Source organism: Bombyx mori, chromosome 24 (assembly GCF_030269925.1).
Source record: "Bombyx mori chromosome 24, ASM3026992v2".
Lineage (NCBI taxonomy): Eukaryota > Metazoa > Arthropoda > Insecta > Lepidoptera > Bombycidae > Bombyx > Bombyx mori.
In genome coordinates, this window is record NC_085130.1 from 5,566,903 (window position 1) to 5,592,251 (window position 25,349).

The 25,349-nt window shown below is 35.5% G+C and overlaps 3 protein-coding genes across 10 annotated transcripts in view; 2 read left to right on the forward strand and 1 right to left on the reverse strand.

Annotated features, from left to right (window-relative positions):
• The window catches only part of LOC101736124 (uncharacterized), a 36,246-nt gene extending 36,085 nt beyond the window's left edge, over positions 1-161 (forward strand). For all 8 annotated transcript variants that reach the window (XR_009976429.1, XR_009976430.1, XR_005246248.2 and 5 more), the window contains one exon: positions 25-161. The gene's annotated coding sequence lies outside the window, so the exon portion shown is untranslated. The remainder of the gene's footprint in view (positions 1-24) is intronic.
• Positions 162-3,133: 2,972 nt separating this feature from the next.
• On the forward strand, positions 3,134-10,129 carry LOC101736259 (BUD13 homolog). Its single transcript, XM_004923054.4, has 6 exons — positions 3,134-3,372; positions 3,905-4,088; positions 4,199-5,387; positions 6,779-6,872; positions 8,264-8,448; positions 8,939-10,129. The coding sequence occupies exons 1-6, from the start codon at positions 3,272-3,274 to the stop codon at positions 9,109-9,111; spliced, it is 1,926 nt and encodes a 641-aa protein (XP_004923111.2). The 5' UTR covers positions 3,134-3,271; the 3' UTR covers positions 9,112-10,129.
• Positions 10,130-10,637: 508 nt separating this feature from the next.
• On the reverse strand, positions 10,638-24,661 carry LOC101743964 (protein FAM98A). Its single transcript, XM_038020058.2, has 10 exons — positions 24,458-24,661; positions 23,487-23,719; positions 22,539-22,675; positions 22,133-22,268; positions 21,429-21,583; positions 20,393-20,593; positions 19,809-19,892; positions 18,500-18,639; positions 16,336-16,694; positions 10,638-14,723 (listed from the first exon to the last, which is right to left on the reverse strand). Exons 1-10 carry the CDS (start codon positions 24,493-24,495, stop codon positions 14,641-14,643), a joined length of 1,566 nt encoding a protein of 521 aa, XP_037875986.1. The 5' UTR covers positions 24,496-24,661; the 3' UTR covers positions 10,638-14,640.
• Between the last annotated feature and the right edge of the window lie 688 nt (positions 24,662-25,349).

The window sequence follows — 25,349 nt, forward strand, 5'->3', positions numbered from 1 at the left end:
ATTTTTATTATTTTTTCCTTCAAGATTCTTCAAAAGCAACTGTCACCATGGAGCGTTTTATAAAAAGCTTGGACTATGAGAAAGAAGATAATGAAAGATTTCACTTTTATTCTGATTTTTTCCTTGATTTGTAACTGCAAATATAAATTTTAAAACCGAAATATTGTTTTATTTTAAGCACTAATTCTGTTAATATTAGACCAGTATGCATTAAAGAAATACTGCTTCTCTACATACGTGAAACCATAGCGCTACCAATGAAAGCGCATAAAAATGGGAAAATATAGTAAAACTGCAATCACAGAAATCCATTGAAGTTCTTTTCATATATTTTAATTCGTTCATTCCATACTTGTCATATGAAGTCTTTAAATGAAGGTTTAGTTTCAAGATTAGGTTCCATATTACTGTGCCGACTAAAAAGGTCACTTAACTAGGTCTAGAAAGACTTCAACCTATTTGGAAGAAGTCAAAAAAAAAGGAAGAATGACAGATGATAAAAATAAGATAGAATAAAAAATATGCTAGGCTTTATTTCACTTTCAGAACCTGGTCTCTCGTTTGTTGGAGGTGGCCGGCGAGTTAAGCCGGCTTCTGCCCAACGTCAGGGGGCCTTACTAGGTAACGCGCCGTCTCTATACGGGGGTGGTGCGTTCAATGGCCCTATACGGGGCCAGTCCCTGGCTGTGGTGGTAGCGAAGCTGCTGCAACGGCCGCAACGCACCATCGCGGTCGGGGTCATCCGTGGTTATCGCACCATCTCCTTCGAAGCCGCTTGTTTACTGGCTGATGCGCGTGAGAGACGCACAAGCCCGCCGCCGTCGATCGGGGGCCACGGAGACGGATCTCACCCAAGCCCTGGCCCTCTAAGTGTTTCGGGTCCCCATCACATGTCTGTCTGGGGAACGGCGAGGAGGGCCTAAGAAGACGACGTACACGCGTTTTACGCAAGAGTATCCGAGTAATGGAAGGCCAGCTATCCTCGACCCACGCTGGTTCTGACCCAACGGGGTATTCCGTAGGACAACCCACTCTAACCGGCGCCATCTAGGCGGGCTTCGGATAGCCTGCCGACCGACTGTCGAACGAGAGGGCGGGTGGTCGTGGCACCGACGACCACCGCTCCGGCATGCAGCATCCCGAGGAGGAGAGTGAGGGAAGAGATGTGCTCCGCACTAAGCACTTCACTTTCCCCCTTTGCCTTTTCATAAGTTCTGACTCATGCGAGGTTAGGACTTGGATTATTGAGTGACAAGTTTTAGTCAGTTCGACTTCATATGCCCCGTCCTCCATCCCCAGTGGAGGGCGGAAGTCCGGCGATTTCCTCCTGACCAAAAAATATATTTAAAAAGGCTTTATAAAACTAATAGGGTCATAAAAATAAATACTATATGGATAAGCATGCTTCATTAAAGAGACATGAAAGTTTTTTATTACTAACAAATAACATTTTTATTTATGTACCTACATAGAGGCATTGATTTACCGATGCACAAAATAAAATATGCAATCGCCATCGCGCAATCACCATTACATAGATTATAATCAAAAAAGTCGGATCTCGTCTAAATAGAATACGTAGGTGTTATTAAATTATTAGTAAAATAGTTAGAATAATTAAATAGTTAGTAAATTATTTCTGGGGAATTAGTCTGTGAAGCTTTGTGTTAAGTGTGTCTGATTTTTTGGCGGGAACGCGAGGAGTGAAGTTGTGATTTGTTTTATTTTGTTGTTTCGGGTTTAAATGTGTAATAACGGTGATTTATTAAAAAAACCTCTTGTGGAAAAAGTTGGAAAATATTAAACTACCCACGGAAATAAATAACATTCTAAAGTTTTGGTATGGGAACCAGATCAACAATGTGCGATGGGCTGGGGCTTTGTCTCTTCCATATAGGTTGGAGTGCGGGGTGAGACAAGGCGGGTTGAGTTCGCCTACGCTCTTCAACCTGTATATGAACGAGCTGATCGGCGAGCTCAGTAGGACCAGGATTGGTTGTTTCATAGACGGGGTGTGCGTAAACAACATCAGCTACGCAGACGATATGGTGCTGCTGAGCGCGTCTATCTGTGGCCTAAGGCAACTTGTTTCTTTGTGTGAGGGATACGCCAAATCACACGGTTTGGTGTACAACTGTAAAAAGTCGGAGATCATGGTCTTTGAGACCAGGGGTGGGACGCATGATAAAATACCTCCCGTAGTACTCAACGGAACGCCATTGACAAGAGTTTATAAATTTAAATATCTCGGCCATGTGTTGACCCCTGATCTCAAAGATGATGAAGATATTGAACGAGAGCGGAGAGCGTTGTCGGTTAGAGCAAACATGATAGCTCGCAGGTTTGCACGGTGTTCACTTAAAGTCAAGGTCACCCTCTTTAGGGCCTACTGTACTAACTTTTACACGTGCAGCTTGTGGGCTGGATATACTCAAAGATCGTACAATGCTCTCCGTGTTCAATACAATAACGCGTTTAGGGTGCTGGTGGTGCTGCCCCGCTTTTGTAGCGCATCAGGGATGTTTGCAGACGCGCACATAGATTGTTTTTACGCTACCATGCGTAAAAGGTGTGCATCTCTGGTAAACAGAGTGAGGGCCAGCTCCAACAGTATCCTGAGCATGATCGCAAGCAGGCTGGACTGTATATACATGGGTCGCTGTGGTGCCATCTCCCATGGGATGTTACCACAGTAATTCATTGTGATGTAAATATAAATACTAACATAGGTCTAAGTCTTATTAACAATTTATATGAGTCATGGATACTTGAAATAAAAACATTATTATTATTATTATTATTATTATTAATGGTTTAATATCTGTGAAAGTGCACAAATGAAACAAAGCCGCTGGACGTAGCTTCTAGGGATCCTCCAAAAAGCCCACTAAAGAAGTCTCAGTAAATAACCACCATTTTACTGAGATTATATTTCATCCCATGTTATCTTATCTCAATTTATTTCATTTCATCTCAGTTGATTAATGTCTCAAATTAATCATCTTCATTTCATTTTATTTCATTTGACTCCCTAAATCATTTTTCATAAAAATAAGAATTTAAATATAAAATAAGACATGACCCAAAAGTCTTAGTTACCAGGACATAAAATCCCTTTAAAAAAAGTGTATTATGGCTTTGAAACATTTGAAAGAATGTTGATTTGTGACATTTGTGTTTGTCTAAATTGATACCATAGATAATACACATAATAATATAAAGTTCGTCAAATTAATTTTCTAAATTAAATAATTTGAAATTTTATTTAATAATGGCTACGACTGTAAACCAGAAAGCGTACTTGCAAAAATACCTGGCTGGTCCATCGGGCGATAAAAAGAAAAAGAAAAAAAAAGTGCTAAAAGGAAAAGGGTAAGTCAACTGTAGACAATGTGAACAATAATTGAAATTAAACGTGAAAGAATTTACTATTTCTAAAAAAAATACCTTAAATATCTACCGTTTTGATATTTACAATTGTATTTTGGCATTATATTAAAGTGCTGTCGTCACACTAAAATGCATTTTAAAATTGAAAAAAAAATCATGTACATTTTCACGTATTCTCCTTACAAGTTATTGTATTTTAAGTAAGTATTGATTATTTGTATAATGAAATACATAACAAATGCGAATTAATTTCAAATTTCTTATTCCTGTCAATATTTTCATTCAGTATGGATGAATTTTTTGGTTGCTTAAGCATGTTGTTCTAATAAGGTTCGAACAGTACATTAACTATATCATCACTCTCGGCTCATCTTCCTTCAAAGACGCAAACGTCAGTTCCAAATAAAGAACAAAAAAAAATTCTTTCATTAGTGAAAGATACAGATGACAAATAACCTTACCTGTTGAAACACTAAAGTGAATATAAAAAATGTATTTTCTCATCTAATTTTAGGTTCAAAATAATAGACGATGACATTGACCTATCGAAGCTACGACCCCTTGAGGGTGACGAGTTAGATGTGTATGATGAAGGTGATGACGCACCGCAAGTAGCAGGTATCATCGATGAAAGACCAGAGCATATAAAAAAACAGGAACAATTCACCACTAGTTCTAAATGGAAGATCGTGAATCAGGTACACATGTTTATTACTTTATTTTTACTGTCAAGCCTTCAACATATTAAAAAACCATTCTAATAGAAATCTTATTCATCGATTATAACAGACACCGAAAATCGTTACAGGATGACGGATTCAACAGCAAACTACAAATTGAAGAGATAAAGAAAGATGTAAAGGAAACCGAGAAAGAAAACGAATTGGTCTTTGGAAAAATGTACAGTGATTCCGAAGATGATAAGCCAAATGTTTCAGAAGCTTCGCCGTCTGGAAGAGCTAAAAGCAAAAAAAAACACAACAGTGACAGCGACTTCAGCCCACCAAGAAGAGGGAATCCAGTGAAAAGGAATAATTCTCCTAAAAGAACTACTGAATATGATTCTGATCTTTCACCACCTAGAAAGCATGAGGGTCAGAGAGCTGAAAAACTTAAAAAACCAAGTCGTTGGGACAATGAGAAGGATAAGTCACCAAAGTCTTTAAGAGCTAATAACCACAGAAGATCTAAGAGCTCTGATTTGTCTCCTCTAAGGAAAACCCAAATGAATAAGATTTCTTCAGGACAAGATATGAAAATTCAAAAAAGATATGATGTGACATCTCCCAGAAAATCTAGAAAAGATGATTCAAAACGAAATAGACTTAACTCAGTTTCACCTCCGAGGCGAAAAAAATCCCCAGAGAAATCTAAATTTGGTCACGATAACAGACAGAGCCAGTTAAAAAAGTATAATGATACAGATTATGGTTCGAGGTATGACAAAAGATCTAACAGATCAAATTCAGATTCTGATATGTCTCCCCCAAGAAAGAGTAAGAGACAAATCTCAGAATCTCCCTGTAGAAATGTTCCACTAAGAAAAAAAACGAATGATAGTGATTCAGATTTATCTCCTCCCCGTAAAAATATAAGATATGCAGAAAACAAGTCCTATAGGAATGTAAGCAAAAAACCTCACAGGAGGAATGACACAAAAGACAGTGGTTCGGATTTATCACCACCGCGAAAGCTTAAGAATATAGATAACTACAGAAGGCATGACTCTGAACGTAAAAGAAAAGACAGAAGTTCAAAAAGAAATAATAGCGATTCTGATCTTTCTCCTCCTAGGAAAGATAGGTCTAACAAGAATGACAGTCCCCCTCCAACCCATAAAAAAATGGAGAAGACTTTGGAAGGAAAGAAAGCAGGATTACAAGATGCCAAGCAGCTGAGGCAAGAAAACGATGACTTTAGAAAGAAAGAAGAGGAGATGTTTAAGAAAATGAAAGATGATGTTTCAGGCAGGAATGCTCAAGTTGTGTCAAGGAAAGGTTAGAATTATTAATATAAAATTTAATTTAAATAATAAAAAAAAAGAATATTACACATATCTACGGCAATCTAATTTAAAATTATAAGTAATCTTTGTTACTTAATCTTACTTTATTACTTATTCTCTATTACTTTAGTACTTAACAAATGTTCACGATTGACTTCCACCATGAAGGAATAACATCGTGTAATAAAAATCAAACCCGCAAAATTATAATTTGCGTAATCACTGGCGGTAGGACCTCTTATGAGTCCGCGCTGGTAGGTACCACCACCATCCTGCCTATTTCTGCTGTGAAGCAGTAACGCGTTTCGGTCTGAAGGGTAGGGCAGCCGTTATAACTATACTGAGACCTTAAAACTCGTATCACAAGGTGGGTAGCGCATTTGCTTGTAGATGTCTATGGGCTCCAGTTACCACTTAACTTCAGGTGGGCTGTGAGCTCGTCCACCCATCTAAGTAATAAAAAAAAGTTACATAGTTAAAGTCAAAATAAATATGTGAGCATTCATTGTTCATGGAACATATTTTTATACAAAAATTTAATACAATTTTATACATAAAATTTTTTTATACAAAATACATATTGTGATATTTGGTGAAACATCAATCTCTAATCAGTGTGTCTCCAAGGCAGCTGTTTCCACTTCTCTGCTATTAAATACTAACTTTTCTCTTGCACTTTCTCTTGTGTGAGATTTTAGTTGATGATCACCGCATTGCTCTCTATTCCAATCCTCTTCATTCGAGGACTTAAATGATAAGACGCCTGATGTACTTTAACCAAGTGATTAGACAGTGCTAAAACCCCGCATGCATCTACAATTTTTTTGCAATGAAATACATAGTTGTCATATGTTTCCAAATTACTTCCACGATACAAAAATAAAAAGATGTATGTAATTCAAACATAGACCTCAAGTCTCAAAGCGGATGATGGCATTCACGTTGTCTATGAGCTGTGATAGCCACTCGATACCAGGTGAACCATTGAGAGTAGACAAAAAATTTTTTTTTGTCATATTTAAATTTACTTATGGCTTCGGTGCGACAGTAATATACTTCTAATACTTACACTCTACAATACTTATAGTATTTAAATTCTTTTTTGTTTGTTTTTTTATTGCATAGATAGGTGGCTCACAGCCTATCTGGTGTTAAATGGTTACTGGAACCCATATATATCTATAACGTAAATGTTGAGATATAAGTTCTAAAGTCTCAGTATAGTTACAACGGCTGCCTCACCCTTCAAACCGAAACCCATTACTGCTTCTCGTCAGAAATAGGCGGGGTGGGGTACCTACCTGTGCGGACTCACAAGAGGTCCTACCACCAGTAAAATTACATGTAATACTTATAATAAATTTAATATAATATTATTTCTAGTGAAAAGAGACGATTCTGAAGAAAGAAGAAAACAGAAGGAGAAAGCGGCGAGACAAAAAGAAATGGACGAGAAATATAAAAGATGGAGTAAAGGGTGAGTTAGTAGTAGCCCACTGAGTTTCCCGCCGGATCTTCTCAGTGGGTCGCGTTTCGGATCCGGTGGTAGATTCTGCGAAGCACGGCTCTTGCTAGGGTTTGTGTTAGCAACGTCGTCAGGTTTGAGCCCCGTGAGCTCACCTACTAGTTAAGGTTACGCTGAAATAGCCTCTCAAGGCTCTCAGCTTAGGTAGGAAAAGTGAGTTAGTTAAAATTACACAAATAAAAGTTTCAATCTCTTTCTCCTCTTCGCGACAATTCCCCAATACCCTGTTAATAACACATAATGGCTTCTGTGTGCTTGGTGCGAGTTTATTTTAACGCTCTCGATAGCGTAAAAGTTAACTTCAATTTGTATGCAATTGAGCAGCGCCCCTATCGGCAAACGCAGGCAAACGTTCCAACTCCATACAAATTTGAGTTTTTTTTATTTTTTTATTTTTTTATTGCTTAGATGAATGGTCGAGCTCACAGCCCACCTGGTGTTAAGTGGTTACTGGAGCCCATAGACATCTACAACGTAAATGCGCCACCCACCTTGAGATGTGAGTTCTGAGGTCTCAGTATAATTACAATGGCTGCCCCACCCTTCAAGTGCATATCGGCCAGGGTGGAGAATCGGACAACATCTATTTTTCATCCCCCTAAATGCTATAGGTGGTCCACCCCTAAATTTGTATGTACACACTGCGGTGTCTATCAGAACACTACATTATATCGAGGATTGAAAGGCAATTTAATATACGCGACATTTATCTTTGCAATTAAAGGTGCGTTTTAATTAGTATTAGCATCAACAGTTCAATGTTTTTAATTGAACTTCAATTAAGTTTACCCCACTTAAGCGGTAGGCAGCAGCTTGGCTCTGCCCTTGGCATTGCTGATGCCCATGAGCGATGGTAACCACTCACCATCAGGTGGGATGTATGCTTGTCTGTCTACTTGGGCAATAAAAAAAAAACAAATAGCCGAAGAAGTTTTTTGTTATGATATTTTTTCCAAATTCTAAACATTAAATCGCTCTCTTGTAATATTTCAAAAATGTCTCTTAAACAAATACCCTTTCACCCTTCAATATTATTAATTTTCCCTTCACGATTTAGTAAAATATTTGCTAAAATTTAATATTTGCTATGTGTATGTGCATTACTATAATTCTCATGTTGTATTTGTTATTTTAGCTGTCCTACACACGCTCATCACTTTTAATTATTATTCTCATAATCCTCTCGCAGGTCTGCTGGAAGAGATTTCTTAAAGAAATAAGCAGTGCCTTTGTACATAATTTTCCTATTACTCTGTACTATGTTTTCTTTTTTGTGTGTACATAAATAAATAAATAAATAAAAGGTTTGTTCTCATAATAAAAGCTCTGTATGTAAATTGCAGGTTGAAACAATTGGAAGCTCAAGAGGAACGGCTTCAGGATTTCATGCATGAGGCCTCAAAACCTCTGGCCCGACACCGGGACGATGCAGACTCGGAGAACAGACTCAAGCAGATAGAGAGGGCAGGAGATCCGATGCTCAAATACATACAGGACAGGAAGAGAGAGGAAGGAAATTTACCACCAGGTAATGTACTTTTGTATTAAATAACATAGTTCACTGAACTATTTTTAATATATGTACATAATATATTACAAAAATGACTATTATTTAGATTTGTATGAGTTTTATTTTTTTGAGTAATCGATTCTTAAAATTACAATTCTTAAGTTAAAATTATGCTTAAAACGATCTATATTTAAATATTATACATGTTAATAAATTATTACACTGTACCTATAATTAAATTAGTTAAATAAATAAATGATCAGGAATAAATCACTCATGACAGTGGGGTTCCAAACTAGAATTCCCCGTCCAGTGGGGGGTAAGAGAAGATATATGTATATAGTAGTAGCAGTATAGTAGTTTAGTAGACTATCAAATATAGTCTTGAGATTGCTCCACAAATATGAGAACTTTTTCTCATATTTGTGGAGTTTATTTTGAGTAACTGACAACACCATCATCAGATGAAAAAATATATTTTATTGGTATTTTTTTTTTGTTTTCGCAGAACGCCCAAAATATAAAGGTAATTTCCCTCCGAACCGCTTCAACCTGAGACCCGGCTACCGGTGGGACGGCGTCGACAGATCCAACGGCTACGAGAAGAAGTTCTTCGAACAACAGAGCAAGAGGCAAGCTCAAGAGGAGGAAGCTTATAAGTGGAGTACCGAGGACTTGTAACGGCGAGGTGGTTACTAGCTAGTTAAAAGAAAATATAGTTCAAAGTATATTTCGACGCTTGAAAGGGAAACGTGACTAAGCGACAATGCGTGAACTTTTCAGTAGACTAATTTAAAGTTGAAATACCTGAAAAATATTCTATTTAAAATGATAAAATGAAATAAATGTAAAAATACATTAAATCAATAAAAAAAACATTACACACACTACCATGTGTTTGACACACAACATATACATATATCTCTATACTCTTTGTTTGTTGTCAATTGTCAAACTTTTGTTATTGTTTAAAGTCTGTGATCAAATTGAATCAATAATAGTGTAAAAAAAACTAACAAAATACGCTTTTATAGAAAATCCAGCTAAAAAATAGAAAATAAATTTGAATTAGAAATAGTGTAAGAAAAAATTATTTTATTGTAAAAAAAAAAGCGTTTGGTCCTTTTTAGGATATTATCAAAATAACCCTTCTATTCATATCTATTCATAAAATATTTATAACCACTGATACCAAGCACCCCAAGGTTTTTTTTAAAATCATTTTTTCTTACACTATTTCTAATTCAAATTTATGTTTACTTCATTAAAATAGCTGTAGAAGTTTTTTTGTCATGTCATTCAGAGTTTCTTTCAAATATTAAACTTGTAATGGCTCTCCTGTGAAGTTGCTAAAATATCACTTGAAACTAAATAGCTTTTCACCCGTCAAAATGCTATTTTGTAGTCCTCCGTCCATTTCCGTCACAAATCGTCATGTGTTCAGATTCTAATGTTAGCAGCAGTCATACAATACCAATGAGACTGGACTTCACGTCTCAAGGCAGGTGGTGGCATTCTCATTATGTCCATAAACTCCGGTAATCACTTTACATCAGTTGAGCCTTGAGCTCACCAACAAGATGTTTATATTGTTACAAATTATTTGTTCAATTATGGAATGTTAGTACATACATAATGTATATTTTGTTTTTATTGATGTAAATATTGTATTAATGATATGAATTATATTTTGGACTAAGCCCAGAGTTTTATTTATTTAATATATTTTGTACACACAGCTGTTAGAAGAAACACGACAATAAGGATACAGAGTACATGGGCACTACTTATTTCATGTTGAAATCTCTTCCAGTAGGCCAGTATAGTTACAACGGCTACCCCGCCCTTCAAACCGAAACGCATTACTGCTTCACGGCAGAAATAGGCAGGGCGGTGGTACCTACCCGCGCGGATTCACAAGATTATTTACTCTGCACCTACCTTTGGTTGACTGGTAGAGAATGTCTTGGGCATTAAGTCCGCCAATGTAAAGTTTACATGAAGTTTAATAAATAAATATATACATAGTTCCAAACCGATTATTTCTTTCTTTTTTTTATGGCCAGTGTAGGCAGGCGATACGGCCCACCTGATGGTGAGCGGTTACCGTCGCCCATGGACTTCAGCAATGTCAGGGACAGAGCCAAGTCGCTGCCTACCGTAAATTAATAATTAACACCAGTTTAAGATAAAATAAAACCAAATGCTACTCAAAATGCAATGCAGTTTATTTAAATAAGAAAATGTTATTACTACTAATACCTAAAAGATCAAATGGGTCACTCTATTAATGCATCTTAACATAAGGTTCTACACATTATTAACACTTATGTTTTTTCATGGAAGATTTCAAATTGATATACTCTTACATTTAACATAGATTTGTGGTAGATATTAAATTAAAAGTAACAATTAAATACACATAGATAAATTTTTGATACTTGTCTGTAGATAACGATTCTAATTTTCTAATAAAAATTATAACAAATATGTTAGCGATAAAAGATTATTTTTACTGAGAATTTATATAAAAGTTACTATCAAAGTTAATATATAAATCTGTATTTAGATTTACAAATGTTTTATTGCAGTAAATTGATATTAATATTAAAAAATAAATAAACACAAATATATTACTTTTACGAAGCAAAATATTCACTTTATTATTTTTTTAAAAAGCCAATAGATATAAGATACACACAAATTTATTTAAAAATAATAATATTTAAATACTATATTGATCTATAACTATTTAATTGCCTGTATTTCATTATAAGATCTCCGTCAACACAATATACAAAATAAGGGTCACAATATTATTATTTGCTATCACCAAGTGTACAGCATATTAAAGATCTTCAGAAAAAATACATACTGGAGATACAAAAAAAAAACGGAAAATAATCAAGAGTAAAATTTTTATATCTACTAATGTAAAAGTCTTGGCGTTTTATAAGTATTATTTTTATCAAACACAATATATAAAAAAATGATAACATAAAAATTCATTTACTTCACATTTATAATTTGTTTATTACTTAGTTTAGAAAAGGCGAATCTACACGATCTCTATGATTTTTAATGTCTATGTATATTTTTTTTTAATAATGCTTGAGAAGACGAATTTATTAGACTACTATAAATTTATATTTTAAAAACTATTTTATTCATACGCACCTTTAGTTAGTTACAGCGACAGTGTGTCCGGAATTCAGAATTAGATACTTATATTAATTTCGGTATCCCGATTTATATTTTAATTACCAAAAAATAAAGAGCAAACAACGACTTTCAAACGCCATATTATTATAGAATTTATGATTACGTCACAATGACAGTAATTACCACTACATAATATAAAACAAGGTCGCTTTCTCTGTCCCTATATCTGTCTGTCCCTATGTATGCTTAAATCTTTAAAACTACGCAACGGATTTTGATGCGGTTTTTTTTAATAGATAGTGATTGAAGAGGAAGGTTTATATGTATAATAACATGCATTAAATAGTGGAGAAATCAATAATAAATTACAGTTTCTGAAGCGAAGCGAGGGCGGGTCGCTAGTAAAAATATATTTACTTTATTATAATGATATAAGGTCGGGTCGCTAGTAAAAATATATTTACTTTATTATAATGATATAAGGTCTACATTTTGGTGAGCATTACAAAAAAAAATACTGAAAATTATAACAATAAACTTTAGTTTTACTGTTTAAACACTTAGTCCTTATCTAGAAAGACAAAACTGCGAAATTTTCATTTAAATCGAGGGCGGAAAGGCTGTTTGGTTTAAGCGACATTTTTTTAACTTTAGAGAAGAGCCATTTAAAGTTTTTTTTTCTATTGCTTAGATGGGTGGACGAGCTCACGGCCCACCTGGTGTTAAGTGGTTACCGGAGCCAATAGACAACTACAACGTAAATGCCGCCACCCACTTTGAGATATAAGTTCTAAGGTCTCAGTACATGCTAATAATATATAACTATAATATGTAACTATACTGAGACCTTAGAGCTTATATCTCGAGGTGGGTGGCGCATTTACATTGTAGATGTCCATGGGCTCCAGTAACCACTTAACATCAAATGGGCTGTGAGCTCGTCCATCCATCTATGCAATAAAAAAAAAAGAAAAAAACGATTTTGGAACTTAATAAGCATACACGAATGCCAAAAGTTATACACTCAGATAAATGTTTTTTTTTATTTTTTTATTGCCCTTGTAGGCAGACGAGCATACGGCCCACCTGATGGTGAGTGGTTACCGTCGCTCATGGACTTCAGCAATGCCAGGGGCAGAGCCAAGCCGCTGCCTACCAAATGTTCATAAGTTCAGACATTAAAAAAGAGGCAATGCTAATACACAATTGCGTATTTATGGTTTAATATTTAGATATCAATTTATCAATTTTGATTGTGTATGGCATCTGAAACAGCTAACTATATATTTGGTAATTAAACAATCGTTTGGAAAACTCATTAATTTCGACGAAAAGACACGTTTCCACGAACAAATTGGCTTAAAATTGGCTTCAAAGATATTAATAGATCGCAAATTCAAATATAGGCTTTAAGTATTGTGACAAGTTTTTTAAACACTTTCCGTCAATAATTACAAACTCAATATATTAACAACTTTTATTTATTTAACGGCCGTCTGGTGTACTGGTAAGTGACATGGTCACTACATACGGGGGTCGCGGGTTCGAATCCCGCCAAGGGAGGATATTTGTATGATAAATATAAATGTATTTTCCAGAGTTCTGGATGTATATTAAATATATGTATGTGTATAATAAAAATCTTACATTTATTTCCGTTATCTGGTACCTGTAACACAAGTTCTTTACGAACTTATCACGGGACCAGTTAACGTGGCGTGATTGTTAGCAAATATTTATTTATTTATTTACTAAACAATTCTCTTAAGTTATATGTATTTTAAAATAGCTTCGCGTAGTCTAACCTAAGATATAAATTGCGTTTTTTTTAAAGAGATTTTATGACCTGGTAACCAAGACCTTTAAGTTATGTCTTGTTTTTATTTATATTGTTCTTTTTATGAAAAATTATAATATGGAGTGAAATGAAATGAGATGAGATGATTTGGGATGAAATATAATCTCAGTAAAATGGTGGTCGTTTACTGAGATTGTTTCAGTGGACTTTTTAGAGGATCCCGAGAAGTTACGTCCAGCGGCTTTGTTTCATTTTCCCACATTCATGCACTTTCACAGATATTAAACAGTTAATAAACCACCGTTATTACATATTTAAGCCTGAAGAAACACTAAATAGACAAAATAAAACAAATCACACAACTACACTCCTCGCGTTCCCGCCCAAAAAGTCGATAATATATAATAAATTGCGAAAGCGTCAAAGAATCGCGCGGTACATTACGGGCTTCGATTTAAATTGCGAGTTACAAAGATAAATAAATAAAATGCAATTATTTTGTTTCCTATCGACGATATATTTAGTATGTATGTATATGTATATGTATATGTGATTTTGTATATATGTAGATATACTTTTTTTTGTATGTATTTGCAACCTAATATAAATTTCATTGCACCTACCACTATTCACTCTGCACTACCTTTGGTTGACTGGTAGAGAATGCCTTAGGCATTAAGTCCGCCAATGTAAATTTTACATGAAGTGTAATAAATAAATAAATATTATATTAAATGATATTTTTAAGGCAACGATATTTCTTCCTATTGCAAGATATTCATAAGTCAAATTGTTTGTGGAAACGCGCCCTTATAGCATACGTCAGGGGTATAGTATCAAATTCCACTAATATTAAATTGCAAGAGATTTGTGTTTACATTCAAATTATTCTTTTCAGTTTTCTTTAGGCCCACACATATATAGCGTGTTCCAAAAGTGTGCTCTATTTTATTTTTATTGCATAGATGGATGGACGAGCTCACGACCCACCTGGTGTTAAGTGGTTACCGGAGCCAATAGACATCTACAACGTAAATGCGCCACCCACCTTGAGATATAAGCATTACTGCTTCACGGCAGCAATAGGCGGGGTGGTGGTACCTACCCGTGCAGACTCACGAGAGGTCCTACCACCAGTAATTAAAGAATTCGATGTAGTGAAATTTGATACTATACCCCTGATATTACCGGACACTGTGGCCGTAGGAGGGCGCGGCGCGGTGCGGTCCGCGGACCGATGTTGGGCTGCATCAACGGGAGGTCCTGTAGCCGCCGCGGGCCCGCCCTGAACTGCCCGAGTAGTTCTGGGTCCGATAGCCCGGGTTTCCGCCCCCTGGGAAACACATTCACTACATTCTTATCATTCTATACTAATATTATAAAGAGGAAAGATTAGTTTGTTTGTTTGTATTAAATAGGCTCCGAAACTACTGAACCGATTTTAAAAATTCTTTCAATGTTTGAAAGCTACACTATTTCCGAGTGACATAAGGCTATAATCTTTTTTGAAAAAAATTTAGTATCCTTACTAAAAATTACCTAAAATATTTTTTACATCGCGTGCCCTGCGAAAACTATTGATGACTAACTGACCCGGCAGACTTCGTAGTGCCTCAATCTATAAATAAAAAACCTAAATTTTTATATAAAATAAACTTAAAACAAACAGAAGTAATCCGTCCGACGGGGGACACATCAAAGGAAAAACCAAATTGTTATTTTTATTTAATTCCGAGCATTTTCAATCATTTATCTACCTTTTAAACCTTTTCTGGACTTCCACAAATAGTTCAAGACCAAATTAACCAAATCGGTCCAGCCGTTCTCGAGTTTTAGCGAGACTAACGAACAGCAATTCATTTTTATATATATAGATAGAATAAAATAATGTACTACGACTTTGTAGAACACATTACTGTTTACAAAAAGGGTCGCGACAGCTTATGTCTAACTATTATAGTTATGCTTATTAAGTGTTCTTTTATTATTTATAAAAATAAAAGTTAAATATCGTTGAAATTTTTGTTAAAGACCCCAGCGGAGCCGGAGCGGGCCGCTTGTTCTATTATATATATGTTACGGTAAATTTACACTCTTGGGAAATGTACACATTTACCAAACTTTTGCCAAAAAGTCAGGTATGTGTGAACTGAATATAATCTATATCGACGCTTGAAAGGCAAACGTGACTAAGCGACAATGCGTGAACTTTACAGTAGACTAATTTAAAGTTGAAATACCTGAAAACAAAATTTATTTTAACGAATCTAGCTGTAGTAGACTGTAGTAGACTAGCTGTAGTAGATCTAACTAGTAGCTGTAGGATTGAAATGATTTTAATAGACCTAGAAATATTTTTTGAAGTGAAAACTTCTTTAGAATCGTGATTTCAAACCGGATGCAACGGAAAAAACGACAGGTAAGAGACACAAATACAAAAATGTGTAGGATGAAGCCAGCAAAGAATGAGACAGAAATATACATACTATTTAATACAGCGCCATCTGTGAGATTTTTTAATACTAACGTGTGTATGAAAGCTCTTGTAGTGAATTTTAATTTAGGATTATACGTGAAATTAAAATATCAATTCACAGAGGGCGCTACCTTACAATTATTTACTAATGACAAAATTTTACATATACTTAAGACATTTAGGATAATTGTATTTTAATTTTGGAGGTTTCACTTCTACCGCGTGTGAATTGCACACATTTTGTTTTTTTTTTTGCGCATCGAATATGGTTATTGCCTATCATTTATGTACAAAGCAGTTATTGTCGCTTAGTCACGTTTGCCTTTCTTTTTTTTTCTTTTTTTTATTGCTTAGATGGGTGGACAAGCTCACAGCTCACCTGGTGTTAAGTGGTCACTGAAGCCCATAGACATCTACAACGTAAATGCGCCACCCACCTTGAGATATAAGTATATAAAATAACAATTACCTTGACTGTAATTTCCCAGGCTGTCGTACGTTTGATATCCGCCGCCATAACCCTGGGTGTACCCGCCGCCCTGGCTGCCCCGGCTGTTATCAAAGCTCGACCGGTTCGAATCATAACCGGAACGGTTTAGGTCGAGACTAGACCGGTTTGAGTTGTAACCGGATTGGTTCGACGTGTACCCGGACTGGTTCGACGTGTACCCGGACTGGTTCGAGTTGTACCCGGACTGGTTCGAGCTATACCCGGACTGGTTTGACTCGTAACGTCCTCTGTTCTGATCGTATCCGCCGGGGGGCACTTCGTAAGTTTGAAACTTCCGCTGGTTCTGACCGTTGTAGCCCGACTGACTGGACTGCGGTCTGGAAATAACGTCATTGCAGTTTTAAGTTTATAACAAACTAGCGGCCCGCTCCGGCTTCGCTCGGGGTCTTAACAAAAATTTAAAAATTTAAAAATTATAATACACACACATCAACCTTTCTTCTATTTGCGTCAGGTTACTGAAAAAATAAAATTATTAAGATAGCTTGAATATTATTATTTTAATAAACTTTTATTTTCATTTGAATGATACATTTTCTTATTTTATATTATTATTTTTCAAATTTCCGTAAAAAACGTCACATACATATACAAAACAAAAGCCATTGAGCTTATTGAATTGAAATCGTAAGGAACCCTAACTTTTAAAAAAACATATTATAGCCTATACCACTCGGAGATACTTAAAACAAGGAAAGAATTTTTCAAATCGGTTCAGTAGTTGCGGAGCCTATTCAATACAAACAAGCAAACAAATATTTCCTCTTTATAATATTAGTATAGATAATATTTGTATTAAATAAATAAAATTGGAAAATTTATACGCGAATAAGGTTCATAGCCTGTATTAACACTGTTTAATTCTTTTATAGCAATGTCAAAGATGCTAGCCTTCCAAGGCGCTAAGCATCACAGTATAGTAACATGTTGTATTTCACTATCATTTCAATTATTCATAACCCGCTCTTCAAGCACGCTGTACATCTCTCAATTTAAATAATATAAGAATAATATTAAGTGCTGGAGTTTTACTACCACAAGATACTCCCTTATGTATCTCAAGCCGGTACCGTCAAACGGGGTCAATAGAAATTACGGGATGAATAGACACAAAACCAGGAAAGTTTTTTATACCATGGAATAAATAAAGTATAAAAATACTTTTTACTGTTTATTTAATGTATAACCTATATTAAATCATACTCCAATAAAAATTGTTTCTTATTTAAAGTCGGAAGCACAGTGAAAATCTGATTCAAAGTCTAAAAATGTTTCTGTCGACCCCATCTTACGGTACAAACACTAAAGATACTTTTCAATGTGGTAAATACGTCAGATACTACTAAATACGTCTCACTGGTGGTAGGACCTCTTGTGAGTCCGCACGGGTAGGTACCACCGCCCTGCCTATTTCTGCCGTGAAGCAGTAATGCGTTTCGGTTTGAAGGGTGGCGCAGCCGTTGTAACTATACTGAGACCTTACAACTTATATCTCAAGGTGGGTGGCGCATTTACGTTGTAGATGTCTATGGGCTCCAGTAACCAGTTAACACCAGGTGGGCTGTGAGATCGTCCAGCCATCTAAGCAATAAAAAAAAATAAAAAGATACATCTATTACGAGTATATGAACCAGTGTCACAAGCAATTGTTTATCTTGGAAACATGTTTCATTCTTTGTTAATTGCAATCGAATCTGGGTCCCAAACATGCTAGTCAGTTTTTTTAAAATACTATTTTTTGCTACTTAATTTCTAAACTATTGGAATTATAAGATCAATTTAATTAAGTTCTTTATAATATAATTATCTTGGAAACATGATTCATTCTTTGTTAATTACAAATTAAAAAGGGAGCTGAAACTGTGCAACATCTATATTTAAAACAATTACTTTTTTGGGTTAATTATTTGTAATATCAAAAAAAGGAGACCAAAAATCTTTCCCAAAGATATTGAACTGAATCTGGACCCCAAAACTACTAGTTAGTTTTTTTTAAATATTTATAGTTGCTACTTAATTTCAGAACTATTGGTCACATAAGATAAATTTTATTAAGTTTTTTTATATATTCCAATAATAAAATGTTTTAAAGTCCTCATATATGGTGTGTAACACAACGTACCTACTGTCTCCGGTGGTCTGCGCGTAGCCGCCTTGCACGCGTCCTCCCCTCCCCCCTCTGCCCCCCTCAGCACCGCGCCCCCCTCTGCCCCCTTCACCACCGCGACCCCCTCGCCCTCCTCCACCTCGGCCGCCACCACTCTAAAATTTCAATCAAAATATATATATGTACATTACGTCGCTGTCAAACCAAAATCTGCTACGTTCACTTTTTTAGATTTTAACTTCTTGACCTTTTCGTATAGTTAGTTCACAGCCCTATCTACTGTATAAAAAAACTGCTATATGTCTATAGCTTTAATATATAGCTATAGCTTTCATTTGATATAAGTTCTTAAAAATTCACCTTCATATAAAATTTTATATGAAAATATTTTTACTCGTTAATTCAAAATGGAGTTTTTGCACATAGCAGATTTTGGTTTGACAGCGACGATTAGCTTCTTTATATTAAAGGGGGGAGTCGTATTGGAACAACTTTTAACTTTAATAAACCCATAAAAAGGTAAAATGTAAACAGAAAATGGTCAATAAGAAACAGTACAATTTTTTTCTTGTCATGGAAACTTTTCAAATTATTGTAGAACTCTACAAATTTTTTTTTAAAGTTTTTATAGCTCAGTAACGAGACTTTTGAGACTAGTCTTACTTTTTTATACTGTGATATGAAAAATAATACGGACCAAAATGAGACGAAGATGATTAATTTCGGACTTAAATCAAGTCATTACTTTAATCAAATTAAACGAAACGGGATGGGATGGGATGAAATAAAGTCTAAGTAAAATGGTGGGTATTTACTACAATATTTCCGGTTGATGTTATGAAAGAACTCGAGAAACTACTTTTTTTTTTATTGCTTAGATGGGTGGACGAACTCACAGCCCACCTGGTGTTAAGTGGTTACTGGAGCCCATAGACATCTACAACGTAAATGCGCCACCCACCATGAGATATAAGTTCTAAGGGTCTCAGTATAGTTACAACGGCTGCCCCGCCCTTCAAGCCGAAACGCATTACTGCTTCACGGCAGAAATAGGCGTTGTGGTGGTACCTACCCGTGCGGACTCACAAGAGGTCCTACCACCATTAATTACGCAAATTATAATTTTGCGGGTTTGATTTTTATTACACGATGTTATTCCTTCACCGTGAAAGTCAATCGTGAACATTTGTGGAGTACGTATTTCATTAGAAAAATTGGTACCCGCCTGCGGGATTCGAACACCGGTGCATCGCTTCATACGAATGCACCGGACGTCTTATCCTTTAGGCCACGACGACTTATCATATTAAAAACACAAACATACCGGAGCTGATGATCTCTGTTGCCAGGAGGGCATCTCTGGCGGTGGAGGTTGCTGCTCATTGGGTCTACCACCTCGGTCTGGTACCTGAATTATAACATCAAACAATATCTTAAAATTTTGTCTACCACTTCAATCGTTCGTCTCAACTACTAAATAACAGCGACATCAAACAATATCAGTATCAGACTATACCGAGACCTTAGAACTTATATCTCAAGGTGGGTGGCGCATTTACGTTATAGACGTCTATGGACTCCAGTAACTACTTAACACCAGGTGGGCTGTGAGCTCATCTACCCATCTAAGCAATAAAAAAAAACTATTTCATTTTATAGTTACTTTTACAAACAGAGCCCTTTGTACAAGGCTGAGGTATTGAAAGAGTCACAGATTACTGGACATCTGAAGGGCGACAACCTTATGGACTGACCGGCTTCCTGGGGTGGGAGTAGTGGTCCCAGCTCACACAAGAGGCTTTTGTCATGGAGTAGCGGCCACGGGTACATCATTCAAGATGGTTAGCCAGGTAGCTTGCTCGCATAGCTTAATTGACAACAAACAATTCCGATTATCTAAGAACTTACTTGTCCGATGAGAACTTTGTTGACATCGCTTCTGGTATTCTTTCTAACAGTAGCACTGGAAGTCTTCTCTACTTGCAGCAGCGACGTTCTGGCCGCTAAGAAGTCTGACAGTTTCACATCTGGCTTCGGTTTCAGATGTTCCCGTTTCGGACGATAAGTGGACTGGATTGCGTCCTTCTGCGTTTTCAATCGATCTGACCACTGCAAAGAATTTAATGTTTTATTTTTTATGGGCACATGGCGAATGTTACAGAAGTTCACATAATTGACAATGTGAATGTCGCTAGGCACAAGGTAGACATTTCAAATCTATACTAATATTATAAAGCTGAAGAGTCTGTTTGTTTGAACGCGCTAATCCCAGGAACTACTGGTCCGATTTGAAAAATTCTTTCAGTATTAGATAGCCCATTTATTGAGGAAGGCTATAGGCCGTGATGTTATATATATAACGTCACGGTAAACCAATATAAGTGAAGCACCAATAAAGAATGTTTCAAAATAGGGGTTTAAAAAACTCCTTAACATTCTATAATTCAAAAATATCTTTACTTTCTAAGTAAATGAAGTGGGAGGGTAAAATTTAGCATTATGCCAAACTAACTATTCCACGCGGACGGAGTCGCGGGCTAGTGTATTGTATAAAGATGATCCTTCAAAAACGGAATGCAAACTGCTTCATGGCAGTACAGAAGCTGGTATAGCACTTACAATAATGCTGCCAATTGGGAAATTAATCAGGAAATTGCCAAGGGCTAATTGCCCTCTACAACGGTCATGAGGAAAGCAAAGGCAGGACTATTCCAGATGGGCATGACCACAGTAAAACATATTAATTCCATCCTGTCCAAAGTCTTTATTGTCAAAATTTATATACTTAATAGTATACATAATTATTATATACTCATTTTCTATTATATTTATAATAGTTAATTATAAATTAAATTTTGCATGGACTTTGATTATTATCTCTGTGCAGTATATAACTTTTTATTTAAAAAATTTAATTGCATGAAATTTATAGGTATAAGTTTACCTCAAAACTTTGTATGGTACATTCCAATCTGGTTATAAGTGTCTCTCTCCTTAGTCTGTATTCTTCAAACATCTCCGTGAAGCTTGTCTCCAATTGTTTCCAATCTTTGTCACTTAAAGCCTTGTTGTAGAGTGGCTTACCAACTAATTGTTCACCTGTCGAATGTATTTAGCTCGATAACTAGCCCTCAACTTTTTATACCAATGGGTGTTCAAATTAATGAATAGCCATTGGTGTTTTGTGACTTTTCTACAATATATTCTGAATAAACAAAGTTTAAGCTAGATTGTATTATGGACTTGCAGATGTGCTACCAAATTTCTCCCTGCCCTGAAGTAACAAATTCACTCTCATTTGAAAGATGGGGCTTGTTATCTAATATGATTGAGACTAGAGCTCATCTGACAAGGTGAGTGCTCGCATCAATGTTATTATATAACTCATGTCATCAATCAAATGAAATAGTAAAATTTTTAAATCAATCAAAAATATAAAATCTTTTTTTTTATTGCCCTTGTAGGCAGATGACCATCCGGCCCACCTGATGATGAGTTGTCACCGTCGCCCATGGACTTCAGCAATGCCAGGGGCATAGCCAAGCCGCTGCCTACCTACTTATCTAGTAAAACTGTAAAGTATTTTATTATAAGCAATTTAATATATGCAATATGTATTCGATTACAAAAATAAATATATATTTTTACCTTCCTTTTGTATGGTATCCTTTAACTTTCCTTCCAGCTTGGAGAATAGCACTTCTGGAGTGATATTCGGTGGTGGTTTGTTGAATTTTAGAGTAATCAATATATCTTTGAGATCTTTGGCTGTTGGAGATTCACGCTGAAAATTAGTGTATGGTTGTTGAAGACTAGAATTTCAGTTTTTTTAAATAAACTGTAGCTGTTAAAGATAATATATTTTCTGCATTGAGCAAATTATATGCTCCCAAAGAGATCAAGAATAAGGACGGCCACCCAGTTTATGCAAGATTTAGACTTGAACAAAAATATTTGGCGATCATAATGACTCCAAACTTAAAGCCCTATTTTAATTACACAGCATAATCTTAATTCAAAATAAATGGTTGAAATTAAATGATTAAGTATATACCATAACAATCTCCATGCCTGAGCCCTTATCTTGTGGACGATCTACATTCACCATTCTAGCTGCCATGAGCTCGGAGATCAGGTAATCAAGCAGTAACAGACGATCGTCTTTAGATTGTAGTCGAGATGACATATGACCTGTTTGAACATAGTTTAATAGTTTATTATTATACAAATCCATTAAGGTTGTTGAACTAACAGCCCTTACTGCAAGCACAGCCAGTGGTGATTCAGACCACCTGACCACCACTGACCATCATTTATTATCCAAATTATAATTGTTGCAGGTTTCACTTTTATTACACTGTTATTTCTTCATCACGGAAATCATTCGTGAATGTGTGTTAGTTACATTAGAAAAATTGGTACCATGTTGTAGTATTTAAGAAATGGCACAATCACATTGTTCAATACCGATGTACCAGATGACTTATCCTGTAGGTCATGATAACATCAAACTAGGTATCATCATTCTGACTCTGGTTTAAATGATAATTGTAACCACACCCTAGTAGACCACAGGCTATAAAATTGCTTCTGAATACTGGTACTAACTATTAAATAACTATTTAATAAATCATTGTGACTATGTAAGTAAAAATATTTTGATTACCCTCTCTATTTTATGTATTACTAGCTGACCCAGCAGACTTCGTAGTGCCTCAATCGATAAATAAAAGAGCTAAGCTTTTGTATAAACTTAAAACAAACAAAAGGAATCCGTCCAACGGGAGACCCATCAAAGGGAAAACTAAATTGTTATTTTCATTTAATTCCAAGCATTTTAATATTTATCTACCTTTTAAACTTTCTCTGGACTTCCACAAATAATTCAAGACCAAAATTAGCCAAATTGGTCCAGCCGTTTTCGAGTTTTAGCGAGACTAATGAACAGCAATTCATTTTTATATATATAGATATTGGTGATTAATGTTTAATAATTACACACCTGTTACCAATTTCTTGTAGGGACATCCCAATTCTTTCAAAAATGAACTAAGTTCCAGCAGGAAAGAGCTTGAATCGTCTGGATCATTAATCATGTTTACAGTCTCTTCGAGGTGACAGAGATTCTTCAACTCTTCAGCCAATATATGCACAAGTTTGGTGAAGTCAAGGGACTTGGCACCTCCCTCAATAGCCTTTGCAAAGACAGCTTCTTCGGAGAGTGGGCCTTCATAGCTTAAAATTTTTTCTAATGTTTTATGACTTGTCTTACACAAAAAATTACAGATCAAATGACATACTTGGTTAATTTAATACATTAAAGGTCTGTTAATATAGACATGTATTTATAAAAAAAAAACTAAAATAAAATTGAAATCAATGCTTTTATATTAAGAGAAAGATATATTAAAGGAAGGAAATATATCATGTAGGATTAACGAAATAGACTAGTGGAAGACTGTAAATTGTACCTCTTTTAGGTAGAAAAACCATTATTCACAATACTACTACATAAAACTACTTTTATGGTTAATCTAGCGTTTTTATTGTGATTATATTGTTTCCGACATATGGAACACTTTACAGTTTTCGTGGTCATACACGACTGAACTGTGAGAGTAGGTTTAGTTATGTATAAGACGAGGGAACACCGAAAAAAAAAAAAATGGTCCGCTTTTTTTCTGATCGTGATTGCTTAAAAACGCTAGGTTATATATACTCGTAGATAGGTAATAGTATTCGTTAGGTTAAGGAATTCTATGTTGTCAACGAAGAATATCGAAATAGTCAAACCAACTGAATCTGTCAATATTAATTCTGAATTTACCATATTGCGAAATGTTTTTCGGTAACGCTAACGTGTCGTTTTAAAGTTTCTTAATTTATCCATTTTAAAGAACATTTTTAAGTGAAAATAATAGAACCGGTGATTTTAACTTGATCAAACCTACAAAAAATTATAACCGTACATACCTCAAGTCGCTAAGTGAGTCCAATATTTCGTTTTCCATTTTAGTCAATAACCTCTTACTAAAGCTCTGTACTTTTTATTAAATTACTGACTAAAACACAGTTTTACTTGGGATAAGAAATTCTGAAAAATAGATTTCAGCCGGCGTTCCAGGTCCTTTATATTTTATTCATAGATTAAACGTTTAACCATCGATAAGACAATTGAAGTCAAGACATTTCATGGATGGAGCCCTGCGTTCTATTCCTTTAAGCCACAAAACACCAAGAATACAGAAACTAAACATGAAATAATTACGCATTAGAATCAGGCACGCATAGACAGGCACGAAATCACGAACCCAAAGCTTCCAACTGTATGAGGCGCCTCGTAAATATATGAGATTTTTGTCTGCTGTAGAAGGTGAAATTAAAGTTAGAATGTAAATGTTAATTTTTTTAATTATACCACAATAAATAATATAACTAAATAACTTATTATGCCTTAAAGCAGAACAGGATTTTTGTAAATTGAAAATCGAAGTTCATAAACACGAATCCCACATAAAACAGATTCACTACAGAAAAAGCAGCAGTATTCTCAGCGCATAGTTCTGTCGCCAATCTCGTATTACTAGTGGTAGGACATATTTCGTGTCGGCTTCAGTGGGTTTTGTAATTTTTTATTTTTTTATTTTTTTTTTATTGCTTAGATATGTGGACGAGCTCACAGCCCACCTGGTGTTAAGTGGTTACTGGAGCCCATAGACATCTACAACGTAAATGCACCACACACCTTGAGATATAGTTCTAAGGTCTCAGTATAGTCACAACGACTGCCCCACCCTTCAAACCGAAACGCATTACTGCTTCACGGCAGAAATAGGCGGGGCGGTGGTACCTACCCGTGCGGACT

Bases quoted from the DNA above. Each gene is read 5' to 3' on its own strand.
- LOC101736259 (XM_004923054.4), top strand. From the start codon at position 3,272: ATGGCTACGACTGTAAACCAGAAAGCGTACTTGCAAAAATACCTGGCT. The intron at 6,873-8,263 runs GTGAGTTAGTAG...TGTAAATTGCAG, and splicing joins TATAAAAGATGGAGTAAAGG to GTTGAAACAATTGGAAGCTC. The intron at 8,449-8,938 runs GTAATGTACTTT...TTGTTTTCGCAG, and splicing joins GGAAGGAAATTTACCACCAG to AACGCCCAAAATATAAAGGT.
- LOC101743964 (XM_038020058.2), bottom strand. From the start codon at position 24,495: ATGGAAAACGAAATATTGGACTCACTTAGCGACTTGAG. The intron at 22,269-22,538 runs GTATATACTTAA...ACTAATTTTCAG, and splicing joins CAGGCATGGAGATTGTTATG to CGTGAATCTCCAACAGCCAA. The intron at 21,584-22,132 runs GTAAAAATATAT...TACATTCGACAG, and splicing joins GGATACCATACAAAAGGAAG to GTGAACAATTAGTTGGTAAG.